The sequence below is a fragment of the Nyctereutes procyonoides genome, unplaced genomic scaffold (assembly GCF_905146905.1).
Source record: "Nyctereutes procyonoides isolate TBG_1078 unplaced genomic scaffold, NYPRO_anot_genome, whole genome shotgun sequence".
Taxonomy (NCBI): Eukaryota; Metazoa; Chordata; class Mammalia; order Carnivora; family Canidae; genus Nyctereutes; species Nyctereutes procyonoides.
Genome location: NW_026575137.1, coordinates 4,978,500 through 4,997,042, shown reverse-complemented (window position 1 = coordinate 4,997,042; position 18,543 = coordinate 4,978,500). Strand labels below are relative to the sequence as shown.

Genomic DNA, 18,543 nt, shown 5'->3' with positions numbered 1-18,543 from the left:
TCCATACAACCAGGCTAAGCGACTGTATGATTGCTTAATAACAAGAAGCAGAGCAGAGAGCTGCCCACATTCCTTGTTCTCTATCTCAGGATTTGAGTTTCAGCCAAATCCTAAGAGGAAAGTTAGCCACGCGACAGAAAATCCCTACACTCCTATCTGTTGGCGTACATAAAATCTCAACATTTCTCTCTTCATTCAGAAATCAGCAAGTAGGAATAAACCATAATGATCATTCAAAATATGACTTATATATAATATTCCAGAACAAAGGAAAGAAAAATCATTCTGAAATATGTAGAAAAAATGCACCCCACCAAATGATTTATAATAGGAACTGTAAGAAAATGATATACCGAAAAGAAAAAAAGAAAAAAAAAAGAAAATGATATACCATGCGGGTCCTCAATAGCATGAAAAGTCTATAACATATATGCAGCAAGAACAAAATAAACATCACTTACAACAACAAAATTAAACATGTCAGGAGAGGAAAGAACAGAAAAGTTAACTGAAGAAATGGGAGGAAAATGAAAAATCCACACCACTACTGAAGACTGCAATTAATGATCAACGTTATTGCCAGAGTTTAAGGTAAACTCTACACTGAGTGTAAATCTGAAGGAACTGACTCAGGATCGATAAACACCAATCAGAAAAGTCAAAGTACACAAACTGTATTTTGACACTTGTTATATGAAGTGATGTACTACATTCCGTATGATAGTGCCCCATAAGTAATATGCCATAGGCAGAGGCAGAGTCAAAAAGACCCTTGGAGCCCTGATCATATAGCACTTGCTGAGAATTACAGATTTTGTGTATATTCTATTGGCTCAGAAAATTAAAGGACCAAGTTAAGATACAGAGCCTGTATGTGATGAAAGCAGAAGTCCATAGAAGAGGACAGATAGAGTTGAAAACGTATCTGTCAAATGGATATCAATAAGAAAATAAAGGAAGGAAAAGTGCGGTCACGTTGGAGGCAATAAGTCAGACCAAAATAGGGCCCTGAACTCAAACTATGAGGATGAGGAATAAAAGGACAAAGAAATGAAAAAACTGTGAAAAATGATGGCATGGAGGCAGGAAATTGCGATCGCCCCTATGAACTGTAGGTGTTACCAAGGAAGAAACTAGAGGGAGAGGAGATTTCTTGGAAGTTAGAATAAATGTGTTTATTGAAGCGCAGATAAAACCAGCTCTTGCTAATATTTACGTAAGTCTTACCGCTGCTCTAGACTGTCTTCAATAAAAGTTATCACATACAAAATTTTGAATACCATACAAAAATATTGCACAGAAAATTCAACCAGGATCTTATTAGTTATTAATTCAACAAACTTGGGTAACAATTTCTCATTTGTCTTTAGTTTATTAATTGTTAATTAAAAATTATTTATTAATTTCACTTTTTTTCCATTTCTTTGTCCTTTTAATCCTCATCTGCATAGTTTGAGTTTGGTCCCTATTTTGATCTGATTTATTGCCTCTGGTGTGACTGCACTGTTACTTCTTCCATTTTCTTATTGATATCCTTTTGACAGATATCTTTACATCTCTGTCCTCTTCTATGGATTTAATTTGTCTTTATTTCATCAATTTTCTTAACTGAGTTTATCTTTTAAGATAAAAATAGCTTTTAAAATAAGTAATAAGTTTCAAAAGATTTAAAAAATACACATAATCATAATTCTTTACCACAGTAATTTTCATTTTCCCTGTTTCCATCTATAAGGCCACTGATATCTGAGATTTGATTCAGATTCTCTGGGAATAAATCATAATTATATAAAAATAACAAAAAAAACCTTCTTGCTGCCCCCTGCCCCATGATTTTTCATACTCTTTTCCATCTGAATATTTAATAATATTCATATAGTATGTATCAGTCAAGTTGTACTGAGAAGCATATTCTGAACTGAATTAACTCTTTCATAAATGGTTTCTGGATAAGTATGAAGCAACACATCTAGCTTTTTAAATTCTAATATGTAATTATATTCTTTTTATGTTATATTAACACAATTAACAAAATACTATCGATTTTCACCAATTTTGTGTGTTGTATAAACCAGGACTGAGACTGCGAAGATCATAATTCCATGAGTGTTTCCCCCACGATCTTCTCACCTCGAGTCAATTTCATAAGGGAAAAAAAGCAACAACAGTTTATTATATTCAGAACTTCATGGTTTCTTTTCACATAGCAAAAACTAACTTTGTAAAATACTGACAAATAAATCAATGCTTACAAATGACTAAAAACTACAGATGAAACTTTGATGTATCTATTTTTTTCTGGACTTTTACTGATCTGGCCTTCTTCTTTGATATCCTTCACTGAGCTCACTTTTCATCTTTCAGAATATCCTCCTTGATTATCCTTCTGTGGTTATCCTATCCCTTGCACTCAGATCTCATATTACAATGATCATTTTATATGCTCATTATCCCCTCTTTGAAGAAGCCACAGACTAAACATACAATAAATATTAGTCATATGAATTAATTTTATCCCTCCCATTATTCCAAAAATTCCCTCCCTGGAAGAGAGATCTCATCTGTCTGAAACCCTTGTTCTGTACAATAGCAACATCAAAGATTCTGGAAGGCTTTGGTCTATCAACAGCAAATTCTCAACTTTTTATTACCTACAAATTTCATGCTTGTTGCTTTTTATGTTAAATTCATACTTTACACAGATTCTTCCCTTAGGTTTGTGCATGAAAGATAACAAGTTCAAATTATTAAGTAAACAAATTTATATTTATATTTTGACTCAAAGTAATTCCCAAAAGTCTGTGCACATTAAATTTGATAGTCATAAAGCTAGAGACGATAAAACACTGAATATTTTCTCCGGTCTATCCTTCCATCAGTGTAGGAATTTCTTCCTTGGAACCTTCTCCTAGTGGTAATCTTAAGCAAAAGTCCACAAATTCAGAAACCCAGTTATAGATTTTTGAAGGATATTTTTCATATTAAGGTGGAATATGCCTCCGTATATACTTACTGATATTAATTCTCCCATTTTTACCGATGAAATATGAATACTTGGTGCTATTTATTGAATGCCTATCATATATCGGATATATGAATTCATTATCTAATTTAATTGTCCAACATAAATACCCTTTGATGGCCTTGTTATTATTTCTAAAGAAGGAAACTGGTATCAGTTTAAGTAACTTATTCATGATCATAGAAAAGGTAAAATTATATATTTGAAGCTCGAAACTAGGACATTCTAGCCCCACCGAACATGCTGTAATGCATTTTCTCCAAAGAGGAAAAGTTAACACCTTTCTCTATAGTATATATTCATTGAAGTAACTGATTATCTGTCGTGTCTGGTTAAATTTTTCATCTTGTTGTACTAGACAAGTATCTTTCTTAGAACGTAGCTTCCTGAGTCATCATCCTCCTGATTTTCACCGATAACCATCTTAATTTAACAGCTTTTTCATTTTCCTCTTTACTTTTAGTCCTTAAAAATACAACAGTCTAAATGAGATTTGACTCATGCAGAGTATAGTGGAGTGATTTCTTCTTAGCACTCCTTAGTTGACCATGTTTTAAGGCACGGTGAGTTTGTAACCCATACTAAAGTTGTAGTAAAGAATTACTGCAGTCCCTCTCCTTCAAATTGTTTCTATGTTAATTGCTCTCAAGCCATATCATGCAGGTATTCTATATTTCCTCCTTAGAAAAATGCAATTTTAAGGCAAATACAAGATTCTACTTTTCAAACTGTTGCCTTTCATTTAGGCAAATGAAAATAGTCTGAGAGCTGTTAAAATAGTCTTGACTACGTTAGCCTATTAAAATAGTTTTGACTTTTGAGTCTATTGATTTGCTCTAGTCCCTCCTCCCCACCCTCACTCTCTGTTAAAATATACACGTATTTCCACAAGAGTTAGTTTATTCATTCATTATATTAAACACTAATTAACTTCTTACTAATAAACATATAAAAGTGGAAGACAGAGAACACGTAGACACTGTCATTCAGGAACATCTACTGTGTTAGAACAAGACAATGATGGTGGACGGTGTCTTACTACATTTTAGGACTAAGCAATAGAAAAGTCACCAGTAAAATCTGGTCACATGTGGGAGGAAAAAAAAGTCATCACATAATACATTGCAACCTCACTGAATTCTTTCCCAGGATTTCTCAAAAAATAGTAATTCAGGCAAGAATTCATCTGAAGGTGCTGTTCTTGATAAGCAAAACATCTACAAGAGTATAACATCAAAGCTACTCTTAAAAAGGAAGAAAAAATGAGTACATAAACATTTCTTTAACCAACTGCTATTTCTTAAGTGGGGGACGGAAACAGACTTACATTATCAAATGAGATGAATATTGTGGGATCAAGGTTTAACAGATTTCTATTACCAAGATCGCAGGCCACTTCTTTTCAAATACTTTCATTATTTAACTTCTACTGACTAGACTTGTTAACAAGTATATTCAGTAAACTACAATTCTACTCCTGTATACGGAGTGTGCTACTACAAAATTTGGCCTGCATAAATACGAAAATGGAAACTTCTGAACTTTTTTATGGAACCTGGTAGGTTCACAGTAATTAGCTTTGACTAAAAATTAAAGATGAGGACACTTCCAGCTGTTGGTTTCCAGTTTATAAATATAAGAAGTACATTCACCTGTTTTGAAGGTCTGTTTAATTCTAAATCAATGCCATTATTCAACTGCGATTGTCTAATGTACTGTTATTTGGCAAGTCCTCAACATTTCTTCATCCAAACTTGTTGAGTAATTACATTGGATTTCATTAGCGTGATCAAATACCAGCTCCCTGCTGAAATATTTGAATCTACATACACCTGTTTTCACTTGGCATGTTACTCTGATTGCAGAACTGCCCTTGGAAACTAAAAGCAACAGCAGATTTTTATGGCATTGAACAGAATGATTTCCTAAATGGATTGACCTGAAGTGATTGGTCTATCCTAGATGAAATTTTTTGAAAGGTGTCAGAGTTTTTTGTTGCATGGGTTTTACCTGTCACAACCTGTGATGTTTAATCAAGAAGCAATTGTTAAAGGACAGGAGATCTCTAAAGGACATAGTTTTAAGAAAATCATTAAGTGTTCAGAACTCTAGAACTAGATCAAGATTTAAATTCTGCTTTCACCAGGACTTGGATATATTATCTTATGCTTGAACCTCAGTATCTTTGCCTGAAAAGCATAGGTAAATAATTCTACCTAACAGAGTGGTCATAAGGATTAAAATATGTTATTTACTGAGTTTTAAGCATAGTACTTCTTCCATAATAAGTGCTCAATAATACAGGATTTAAAAAAAAACCCTCATTAATGATTACTAACTCTAAAGTAGGTGTACTATTCAAAACAGATAGCTCTCAAAATACAGTTTTTAAGTATTGATAACGTTAAAGTATTTCATTGTAGTTTCTTGAATTTTGTCTTAAAGCAGGAATTAAGTCCTAAGAGTACAGTCACAAAAAAACTTAGGATGAAGAAGCTCTGGATGAAAAGAAAAACTTTTTTTTTTTTCCCAACAAAAACAACAATTTAGAAAACAGTCCTAAGGAAAACACACATATTTGTAGTTTAATGTTCACAAGCTTTCAGAGTCTATTATCTGCATCCATGATGTTTTGGAACATGCCTCATATGGATTGCTGGTTACATGAGCCCTCCACATACCACCTCCTCCCCCGTGAAGTATTTCAGTTGAAAATATTAAAAGCAGAATTATAGATTTATTTATACTCTACTAATCCTTTACTATATAAGTCAATAAGAGTGTTAAATAAAAAGGGGAAAAGGAGAAAGGACAAAATGGGCATGATCGAGAGCCAGAAATAAGGCTGGTGCAGAAAATACTCGAAATACCTATTTAGTTATTAAGATTTCTAGCAAAGAAACACCTCTCTATAGTTTCATGACTTACAAAATGTTATGATTTCTTGTCCAAATGACAGAGGCAAACCTAGTGTTTAAACACAACTGGTCCTGATACTAGGATGATGAGAAATCTCCCCTGAAGTGTCTCATGGGGTGGCCTCCTCATAATGCATTGGGGAGTGTCCTCAGTATGTGCAGGCACAGAGTGCCTCGATGTAGAAGGCTGCTGTTTCAGCATAGTTCAGTGTAGGTTGGAATTATCACCCTGATGGGTAAATCTGAAACAGCAACCTTACAAGTAAGAAATAGGGTAAAGCGTTCTTTCCAGACTAGGAGTAGATGTGTTCAGCGGGCTCTCTTAACAGTCCTCTATAGATATTTTGCCTCTTGGCTAAGCTTTCCATAGGCATTAGAGGGCACAACTATAGTATACCAGCCAGGTTTATTTCAACAGACTGCTGAGCTGGAGATAATGTTTTTTCCTAGCAAATTTGAAGGGCCTTACCATACCTCTTTTTAAAAGTAGCCTAATTTAAATTAATAAAAACTGCTGTACGTATACATTTTCCAAATAAGTGGTACCTATGTGTGTGTGTGTGTGTGTGTTTCCCCCTCTAGGCTTTACGTATTTCTACAAAGGAAAGGAGTACTGGAAATTCAACAACCAGATACTCAAAGTAGAACCTGGATATCCCAGATCCATCCTCAAGGATTTTATGGGCTGTGATGGACCAACAGACAGAGATAAAGAAGGACACAGCCCACCAGACGATGTAGACATTGTCATCAAACTGGACAACACAGCCAGCACTGTGAAAGCCATAGCTATTGTCATTCCCTGCATCTTGGCCTTATGCCTCCTTGTATTGGTTTACACTGTGTTCCAGTTCAAGAGGAAAGGAACACCCCGCCACATACTGTACTGTAAACGCTCTATGCAAGAGTGGGTGTGATGTAGGGTTTTTTTTTTTCTTTCTTTCTTTTCCAGGAGTTTGTGGTAACTTGAGATTCAAGACAAGAGCTGTTATGCTGTTTCCTAGCTAGGAGCAGGCTGGTGGCAGCCTGATTCAGGGCTGACCTTTCAAACCCAGAGGGTTGCTGGTCCTGCACATGAGTGGAAACACACTCATGGGGAAGCTTCCATGATGCACAGTATCTGCCGTTCTTCAGTCCTTTGTCTTTCTTTGTCATTCAGTTCTAGGCCTTTCCTCTGCACGCTCAATGCCCAGTAAATTTTCAGGATTAACTAAAGAAGAGGAAAAAAAAAAAAAAAAAAGAAGAAAAGATTCTTCTTAAAGGTTTCTAATATTATTTTCCTTCTGAAGTCTGAGCCCATATCTGGGGGAAAAAAAGCAAAATGGAAAACCCATGAATTTTTGCTTTAAAGCAAAGAAAAACAAAAAGGTTAAACAAACAAACAAAAAACCCACAATTGAACTTTCAGGAAAGTGTGAAGACCCAAAACAGCTTTGTCTCCAAAGAAGATAGCTCTCTGACTGCTATGGATAGTCTCCTCCACTTCCTTTTTTTGTCAGGTGGGAGATCTGGAATACAGATGCAGGACTTTAGACTGTTGGGACAGCCATTTTCCGACCAACAAGGGGCCAAAATATCTGCAATATAGTAACAGCCTTAATAATACATCCATTTTTCGTTTTATACAGCTGTTCTCAGCTATGTCCTCAATGTTTCATCACATTTATATTCATAGCTATATTCAAACAGGACCTTTTGATTGTTTTTGAAGTGTTTCTAATCCCCTTCCTGCCACCTGACCCCTACATCATTGTGATGATCTCCCCAAGTTGTTATTAGGCCATTGCCCCAGGCCTTCCGTGGGTCTGTCAGGAATATTCATTAAGAGCAAGAAGCAGTATGTCTCCAAAGTGGTTTAAAGTGACAGTTATTTTACAAGGATATGTGACACTAGTAATACCTTGGTGTAACCCTTTGAGAACTATCAGATCAGCTTTCAGAGTCTTAGGGTCGTCAGTCTTGCTATCTGGTAAATTCTAGAACTGGGCAATGGTAAAAACAGGCACGGGTTCAAGGAGTTCAGGTTTCTAAAACAGGTATCCTACAACCCCATGTAATTTTTAAGCGATTTGTGGTACTACATAAATGCGTTTATAGCGAACAGAAACGATGTTACTTGCCAAACATTTTTCTGGCAAATAAAAAGATATTTTATTAAGAAAATGTAAGAGTGAAATTTTATTTGAGGAACTGATTATAATAGCCTAAGTCTTTTTTTTTTTTTCTTTAGACATATTGAATTTCTGTTTTGAAATCCATTGCATGAAAATTCAGTTTGCCTTGGTACATGCAGTCAGCATTGCCATTTTTAAAATGACTTAAAATGATGACTCTGAGATTGCATGAATATCCTCCAGTACATTACCTATTGCATGTCAGCCATAGTTCTCAAAGGGTTAGTGTGGCTTCTGGCATTTAGCCATCCATTTGATCACTGACAGAGCCAAGAGACCACCAAAGCATTTCATTGTTGAGTGTAATTTGTCCTAACAGCAGTATTGTCATTTTCATGTGACCTGCAGAGCAGGTTTGTATCAATATTTTTTTCCTAGAGAAAAGTCAGCAACTGACAGACCTCTTTATTGATTTTTAGGAGCTGCTTCTTGCAGTGAAAGGCTTTACAGCCACTGGGCTGTGAACTTATTAGAGATGGTCAGACTGAATGCACCCCATGAGTCAGACATTGGCTTTGTGTGAAAGCCAGCTTTTGAGGGGATTAGCTTTTGAAACAATGAACAGCTTGCCTTGAACTTGATTATTGATCTGTTGACTGTCATTAACAACAACTTAAACATTGTCTTCTGTGAAAATTTTCCTTGAAGAGTCCTGTTCTATGTCTTTGCCCTTTGACCTTTAACTTGCAAACTGGCACAAACTGAAGGAAATCTGGTGTTGCTTCTCCTTTGGAGTGTTAATTGTACTCTAAAACCCTAGTAAGCATGAGCTGTTTCCTTAGAGTAGAGAGAAAGAGTGTTGATGGTGGATCTGCAAGATGGACACTTTGCTATTTTACATGCACACTCGAAAATGCCCTATAGGTAGAATGACTTTTAATTTTCCTTTAATATAATTTCAAGTCTAAATTCATCATTTTAAGTACAAATATAAAACTATAGGGGGAAAAAAAAAAACCTCAAAATACTTGAATGGCCAGTGTGGCTTTTATATAAAGCAGGAATTTTATACTAGTGAAAATTTCTTACTCATTTGCTAATAATACACATTTCCAGATGATTTTTAATGAGTGTAGGTACACATTCTTATTTGGAAATGGATAGTTTGGCTGCCTTGAATTTATATTTATACTCAACATAGCATGAAAATTAGAATGTCTTTCAGTTAAACAACATGTTTATGATTTGGTTTGGGAAAATATTTTGTAATCATGGGTGGCATGCTGCAAAGCCTTGCAGATTGTGATTTCTTACAACCTGAACATATATAATGTAAGGATAAGAAAAAAGAACAGTTAAAAAAGAGGAATGGCTTTACAGCAAAACATTATGCAATGCAAACTGTATTTTGACAAGATATCAGAGATTATGTATGTGAGGGCCAAGAAAGAAAGCATGGAGAGAGGACCAAAATCAGTCCTGTAGCTTCACTTCAGTGCTTCCATTCTAGATGATGTTGATATTATAAAGAGTTAGTCACTTCTACTGAGCACGGAGGACTATCTACATAAGCTCACTTATACAGTGTTTGCTCATGGGAGGGTTTAATCATTTTAGGACTTTGGTGTCAAGAAAAAAAGATGACTGGAAATTGTATTTTGCTAAACATAGAAATGAGGAACTCTGTCATTTGGGGGCATGGGTAAGTCATTGAGGAATTCCATAAACCTGCATTAAATGTTGATTTTATTTTATTTTTTCTAAAATGAGAAAGAAACTGAAGAAGCAATCTTTTGCCTCTTTACTCATTTGTCACAAAATCCTGATCCATCATAAGACTATAAGTATATAAGGGCTAGAAAATAACCATAGCATTAAGAAGGGAAGGACCCTGTCATTATGCTTGAATTCTGGAAATGTCATGGGTAAGTGTTGGGTCGTATTTACTTAAATATGAGATGAGATTAATGTGATAAGAAGAGGCATCTATAGCTTCTCTCTTTACTAGAACAGTTAAATTTTCAGGCTGTGAGATTACAAGAGATAAGAAAATATTAAGTTCCATATAACCGAAAACATCAAGATTCTATTTGTGTATTGTACACAGGGCACTTCGTGAGTATGGTTGCTGACTCCTCTTCCACTTGGAGTTTGGGGGAAAAAAAGAAAGTCTTGATCCTATTGGAATAATGAAGGGGAGAGTGACCAGTTGGTCTAGCACATAAGAAAAGTGATTCAAAAACAATGTGGGATAAACTTCCACAGGTCAACAACATAATATACCAAGTTCAGTATCGATAGAAATCTACCTGCATACAATCTAGCAAATATTTTTCATCACACTATCATTACTAGCATGGAAAGTTCAGACCTAGGGTTTCTCAAATTGAAAACACATTGAATGGGTGACGGGCACGGAGGGGGACACTTGACGGGATGAGCACTGGGTGTTATTCTGTATGTTGGTAAATTGAACACCAATAAAAATTAATTTATAAAAAAAAAAAAAAAAAAGAAAACACATTTGTGATCACAAAACATAATTCTCCTTCTGTTTCATTATTATTACTTTAATATAAACACAAGTGTAAACAAGGTAATGTTCCTTACATAAATTAACTCTATAGTTTATAATTTTAGCCAAATATTATTGTTCTATATATTGTTAACTGGACTGAAATGAAGTATTAAAACAGCCAGTCAGTCTGTATTCCCTAAAAAGAAGTCAGTCCACATCAGACCGTTCAAGAGGTTGAGAATTTAACTATTGACCCCTTTTAGAACAAAGTGCTGACATGGCAATCAGAACAGGTGAATACAGAGGCTCTTTACAACTGCAGAGATACCATAGATAAATTAGAGAACATTATATGATACTAGCAAAGACAACTTCTGTTATAAATCAGAGGGCAAGGCTTTTCTGAATCAGATGTAATAAATTACTAAGTAATAATTTACAGAAAATAATTACTAAGTAATAAAGGATAGAGACTGATTTACTGAAATAAGCAAATGTTACTTTTCCTAGTCAGATTGCTTGTAATCTTTTTCTATTGACACGATTTGTTTCATATACGATATACTTATTCCTATTCCCTTTCTGTGGGTGATTTTAAAACGCAATGTGGTGGATGAAAACATTGCCCAGCTTCACTGGTAGTTCCAATATGTGGATGATGTGTATATACTGGGTCCTAGGTAGAGTAATATAATACTTCCAAGTTCTGCATATTATGCTAATATCTCTAGTATCAAATACACGCCCACACTTTGTGAATCTTACAGTAGAGTAACAAATGTGTCCATATTGACTAAATTCAATGTGCTATCTGAAGAGAAGTGGATGTTTTAATCAAGTAGACTGAGTTAACACAAAAGTCATGAAAAGATCTTTTTTCTTTTTTTTTTTTTTTGAAGTTTTGGAAATTATTTCCAGAAACTAATAAAGGCGGTGATTTACTGATAGTATTGAGTCTGTGAGATTGTAACATATACTGAAACAACCTTGTGGATGGTGGTGAAATCTTTTTCGCAAACATCGCAAAGAGTTCATTTAATTTTTGGATGCTCTCAAGAGCACGTTCCAAAATATCACAGATGTCAAACAGAACATGCCGTCTAAATCAAAAATGTTAAATTCAGATGAGCTATTTATAAGTAGCTGTAAATACAATCTCAGCCAATATATGATATCACCAAAGGTTTCAAGCCAATAATTTTAGAGGATTTAATCATTCCACTGCATCTCATGCACCTTCATGATACTGATTTATTGTGACCGCAGGTTATAACTGGCAGAGGATATATATGTATGTTTTAGGTTCCTTGTTGCTGAAGAAGGAACCCTAGCTACATCAGAAAAATGTTACCGGTTATATTTTAAAAATTAGAACTTTATATAATAAAGAAAGCAGCAACCAGGCCTAGCACCACACCATAAATATGAAAATTAAATATTATATATATTAAATATAATAGAAATGGAGGAAAAGAAAAAAAATGAGTGTTTTGTAAGATATAAAAACATACTATAGCACTGCTTAATACAACTGGAAATTTTACTTTAGCAAGTATAAAAATAGAGAAAAATGCAACTTTAAGCTCTTCATATTAGTAATGGGTATGTGATATATCAATGTATATAATTAGCCAGTGGTCTTTAGATGTTACCCTGCATAAACAGATCTGATACTAATGCACTGCCTGATAGGCTAAAAATGTCAAAAGTTAGGTATTAAGTAACCTCAATTGGAAAGATATATATATCTACATATATATTAGAACCTCCTGAGAAAGCCATTTCTCTAGGATAGAAATTTACCTCAGTGACCATATGGTATACACACTTGGCATCACAGCAGAGGTGCCTGCGTGTTCAAATCTCATCTAATTGTAACCGTTGTCTTTCTGTCCTACTCAAATCATTCTTTGTTTCCACTGGTATCCTGTTGAAGTGATTCAGAGCTATTTCAGGTCAGATGAATACCATCAATTACAACATCTCTTTCAACATTTTATACGCATTTCTGCTTTGAAATTTGAACCAATAGTATATAAAGCCTAAGAGTGAACACCGATCCAAACAAACACTTGACAAATTCACAGAAATCAAATGAAAACCGGATAGTATAAAATTCGTCAGTTCTCTGGTAGAATAGTGAAGTAGCAGCCTTCAATTTTTAAACATGATTGTGAACTTATAATTGGACAGGAACACGCATCTTTTTTTTTTAGAACAATGCTAATTATACGAAGTGAAGGTAAATCATGAGTACTGTAAAATAGTACATAGCTAAAACTCTTTAAGGAAATGAGGACACACCCAGTTAACTCCTGGTTAGTAGAGACGTATAAAAAACATATGAAGGCTATTTATTTATGAAGATTTCTAAGGATTCTATGCCTTTCCAATTTAAAGAGCAGTGCATCTTAAACAATCTGTCTTACACTAATATTGGACTGGGGGTAATCAAATTTGCACTCGATGTGGCCTTACATTCAAAGGCCCGCTGGGCATTGTAAGACAGAGACATCGTAAACTAGATTGTTGTACTGATTCACATACTTTGCCATGTGCTCTGCTACAGAGCTGGATTTATATGCCCTTAAGAAGGGAGAAGAAAATCAATTAAATATAAATAAGGAAATGTGATAACTGTATCATGTTAGGCCACAATAGCTTCAGAGTAAGATGTCATTAACCCTTATTTCACAAAGGAAAAAAAAAACGGAAGGAGGGAATGGTGAACATGAATAAAATGGTTAACCTTTTGACTTACAAAGATGTTTCTTGAGTATTTTATCTACTTGTTTTTCTCCATGAAAAAAAAAATCACACAAAATACAGACATATCTATAGAACTTGGTCTGTAGCTAGATTTGACCCCAGGCATAACATTTTTTGACACAGGCCTTTTTATAAATGCCTCCTATTCGATGAAGCTTTGGTGAGATATGACTGCATGGTAGGATGCTTTTTCCTAGGATAGGATATGGTGCTGCTTGTACTTGCCACCTTTTGTATGATTATATGTTTCTATGTTGGCCTGTCTTGCTAAGATATGGTGAATAAAGCCTGGTGTGAGCTGTCTATTTGCAAAGTCACTAGAATGCATGTTTCATTTGTTCTTTCGTAATGCCAATTTGAACTTTCTCCCTCTCTATATATTCATAACCCAGTTGTGAAGGTAAAATATAGTTTCCTTGAATGATAATGCAATCCTTAAATCAATGTCATAATCTTTGCTACCACTGAAATAACATCACAGAGGCCACGTGGTTGCTTGTCTTCTCACAGATCTTTAGTATGTACTACTGCGTGGGTAAAATGAGTTGTGTTTTTTCTCGTCACTTCTTTTCTATCTGAAGAGGAATAGTTATTCTTTTATACGTTCATAATTACAAAATTTCACAATCTTGGTTACTTTGTTTACTTCCAAACAGACCTGATTTCTTAACATGGATGATGGCATGTCTGGTTTTTCTGCTCCTCCAAATCTGAAATTATTTGTTTGCTTTCTGTGTGTCAGCCCAAAATGCAGATGGTGGGGAGGGATATATTTATTTTGTGTTGTCTTATGCACTCTGTACCTATATTTGCATTCCTTTCCATTTCCACCTTGCCCTTCTTTTTTTACAGATTTGATTTTCCCTTCCGTTTATGAAAACCAGAATTGAGCCGCACTGTACATCAGACATGGTGCCCAGAAAATATGTTTTTGTTCCTCCGTAATTTCCTTCACAACTTTCATGCAAAGACAGTTCCCAATCAATTTCACATACCTTCCAATCTCTTATATTGGATTTTAACTTTTTTTATTCCCCTGAGAAAAGTGAAATGCTGAGTATGAAGGCTGTCAACTGTTGATAAGCCAGCTAAGGAAGTTCGCTTTTGGAGAATGTATCTTAAATAATTATACAGGAAAGTGAATATCTTAATATAGTACTCTGTTTAAGGTACATCATGTGTACATGAATGCCTAAAAACCTCGATTCTTTGTCTATTTCCCTTTATGTGTAAATTACATAAATTACATATATATTATAAAGAGAGAGAATACAAGAATAAGGGGTATTATAGTGGCAGCTTTTTGCTGCATTGGTTTTGACTGCATCAGCATTTCTATTGTGGACCTCTATTTTCAGGGGTTTTAAAGACTCACCCATAAAAATTTGCTTCAGGATTAAAAGTCTTGTAAGATTTTTTTTTAGGTATCTAATTTTAAACAAATATATCTTGTTTTTATATTCTAGGAAGGAAATAAATGGAGTTTACTAGTTCAAATTTGCGCTATTATAACTTTTAATAAACTTAATTTTTTTAGCAAAAACATAGTCCATAGTCTATTGATGGTTTTTTAAAAGAATCAGTTATTGATACAAAGAAAATTGCCTGCTTCATCAGTGTAGTAGTCTATCTTCAAGATGTTTTAAAATCTGTATACCTATATTAACATTATCTGGATTCCAGCAGTGGATCGGTATGATAATGAACACAATTTATGCCATCCATATGAGCTATCTGGTAATATAGATTTGGAAATATATAGTGTGTGTGTGTATGTGTGTGTGTATAATGTGTGAGCATGTATGTATGTGTGTGTGTATAAATATACATACACATACATATTAAACAGATAGATTAGGGGGGGAAGCTCCCATAAATTTAGTTTGTCAAATAAATACCATATGCTATATTAAAAAATAATTGCACATACATTTGTCTTTCAGAGCCAGAATGAGATGCAAGCAATTGCAAAAGAAAGTTGTCTCTTGGGTAAACAGTAGACATTTTATAGCTTCTTATGAAAATCATTTTTCCTTTCTATATTGTGGTTATGGGAAATTAAAAGAATATAATGCATAAAATTAATGCAGACTTTATTTAAATAACATTACAACATGAAGCAGAGAGAAACACTAAGAAATTAAATATTTAGGCTATTATCTCTTGGTTGTCTGACAATACTTTGCCTTTATTTTAATTCCCCATGATATTTTCAGTTATGGAGAGGATATTAAAATCTAACTTTAAGCTTCTGGATTGTTCACATTACACTCAACACTACTTCATTAAGTTTCTGATAATATGTAGTCTTCTGTGTGCTAGGAAAGAAATAAATAACACATTTATTTGCTGAATGAGCTCTAAGGTTTGCAAGTTGTTAGTGGGTTTTTTTGCCCACACAGGATTCTATACATTTATAACATCTTAAACCTGGCATATATATATATATATATATATATATATATATATATATATATATGTAAATATATATTTTTTCAGATAGCTTCTACTGACAAACACAAAGCTTGTTTGTGTGCAAATATAAGGCTAAATAAATGGTGCTAAAGTGTATTATGACTGTCAGATATAATCAGGCAAAATTTTGTGGTGCTTAAATTAATTTTTTCATTGATTTTATTGATCAATGCATTGAACAGTGTTTATTATTCACAAGTTGTCTTTTATTAGTAAATCAAGGCCTCATAGCACATTGTTAAATAAAATGGTTGACTAGTCTATGTAACAGCTCACCAAGCTACTCTCTCTTCAACTCCTTATAATGTTGCGTCATTAAAGGTCAAGGGGTCATGCTATTAATCTCATCGCTGTAGACCATTAACATGACTGAACTTTTCCACAAAGTACTTATGTTTACAATGCTATAACCCTTTGACTGCTGCGGCAACCTTTAACCACACAAATGTCACAAGCTAGAATCATCAGCATGGTTCTTGCCATGGCAATCAAAGAGTTAAGGGCTGTGCAGTGATTTGTTTTGTATTTATTAATTTATATTTATTTTGTTTCCATTCAAGGAGGGGATTTTGGGTGGGGCAGTTTTTGTCTGCTGTAAGTGTCTTAACCTAGGGAAGGGTTAAATGGCTTTTTATACTATTGCATCTTCTGTATTTACCATCAATTCATTGTGTTGTAATTAAAAAAAAAAACCTGTCAATAAATAAGAGAAAAGAAAAACAGTTCATAGACATTGTGGTTTTACTCAATGAATGATATACATACATTTATGACTAATATAGAGGCTGTGATCTATAGCAGTGGCCTTTACTGTCTGTTTCTTTCTAATCAATAGGAAACAGAAAATGAAAATCCGTAAGTAACTGAGGCCTGAAAGAGCAAATATATCAAACTGGCCACATCAACTGGAGAATTGTTCAACAACTAACTAGATGCATGTTACTAGCCAAGGACAGGAGCACGAAGCATTACTATCTCAGATATAGTTCAGTCAAGTAGCCATAAACATAGGATATGTTAGGATTTCATCTCTAACAAGAATAAATATTAACTTTTGGATATATGAGTATAATTTATTGTTTAAAGTCATACATCATGACTAGGTAAATTTAATCAAAGGAGTTAATTTTTATATCAAAAGTCTGATGGATTCCCATTTAAGAACTTTTTTTTTTAATGATAGGATTCTAGTAAAGAATGGCCATGAATAAAGAACTGACTCATAGAAAATATAAGTAAAGGTAAACATTTCCATACCTGCATTTTTATAAATTATCTTGAACACAGGATCAACTCTGAAATCTCTTACAGTACCAATTATTTGCATGTAATCAAGTGCTGAAAGAAGAGTTTCTTGAAAATCCAATCTAGTATGTATCAATAGTTCCAAACGGTCAGCTGAATTTTAGGAAGAATTAAGAATGCACATGGGGAATAGCAAAAAAATATGTTCTCTCATGCAAAAATCAAGATGTATCTATGCACAAAGAAACTAATCTTACAAATTTTCGTCCACACATAAAACAGGAGTGCTGAAGCAAGGTAACTAAGACAATCACATTGGATTTAATTGTCTGAAGTAATAAACAGTAGATGAGAGGGACAGAGAACTGTTTGTGTTTAGTCTTTGAAATCTCTTTCTATGGTGCATCCCTGAGAATTTGTGTGTCTATCTCAAAGAATTTAAAGGAAGACACAAATCAGAGTTGTTGGACTCTTGGAACATGTCAGCCCGTAAGAACCTACAAGATTAGCCAAGCAACAATATATTGTATTTTTATTTGCAAAAGAAAGACTGTTAAAAGATATCTTTTAAAAAAAAGATTTTATTTATTTATTCATGAGAGACACACAGAAAGAGGCAGAGACACAGGCAGAGGGAGAAACATACCCTCTGCGGGGAGCCCAACATGGGACTTGATCCCAGGACCTGGGGTCATGACCTGAGCCAAAGGCAGACACTCAACCTCTGAGCCACCCAGGCGTCCCGAAAAGATATCTATTTTTATAAAGCTGTCAACAATATGAAACCATAACTAATCAGAATCCAAGAATACATCTTCATTGTTTTTATGATCAAAGAGAAAAAAGCGAGAAATAGCGATCTAACACAGTATTTTTCTTACGTACCTGAATTTTATTTACTTAGTATCAAAATATGCTATTATATGACCTATCTTGCATGATTGCTGTCTTAACCAAGGACCAAACTAGAATGATACACTGTGGAGAAAAGGAGAAATCCAGATAGGGTTGTCGAGAACTCAGTAACACTCCTAGGGAGCTGCAGAAGCAGATGCCATTGAGGTGAATGAAAATGTTTGCATATTCTAAGTCTTTCATAGGAGGTCTTTGAATGGGCATTACTTCAACCCAGCTTGGTGCCCTCTGCCACTCCCTCAATTACCCCAATGTGTCACTAGCTCTCCCCACTTCCGTCTCTCTCCTTCCTCTTCTTCCTCCTTACCTCCACCTTCTTTCTCTCTTCTCTCTCCTTAATTGTTCTATTCCTTGAGAAAAAAAAAAAGTATGATTCACTCCTTTCTTGATTCACTCATTCTTACAATTTTATGGCACTCCTCACCACGTCTTTAAATTTAAATTATGTATTTGTAACTAAATCTAGTCTAATACCCTATCTTACCGGCCTTCTTAAGAGTATTTCATATTAATGGTTAATCTGCCATTAATACTTCTGCTCCTTCAGGGCAGGACCTATTCATTTCT

General features: G+C 34.4%; 1 protein-coding gene across 1 annotated transcript in view; it reads left to right on the top strand.

The window, feature by feature from the left end:
* Positions 1 to 13,655, top strand: part of MMP16 (matrix metallopeptidase 16) — a 289,269-nt gene extending 275,614 nt beyond the window's left edge. The window contains exon 10 of the mRNA XM_055303461.1: positions 6,523 to 13,655. Within this exon, the coding sequence (XP_055159436.1) occupies positions 6,523 to 6,857 (335 nt within the window). The 3' untranslated portion in view covers positions 6,858 to 13,655. The remainder of the gene's footprint in view (positions 1 to 6,522) is intronic.
* Positions 13,656 to 18,543: the final 4,888 nt, after the last annotated feature.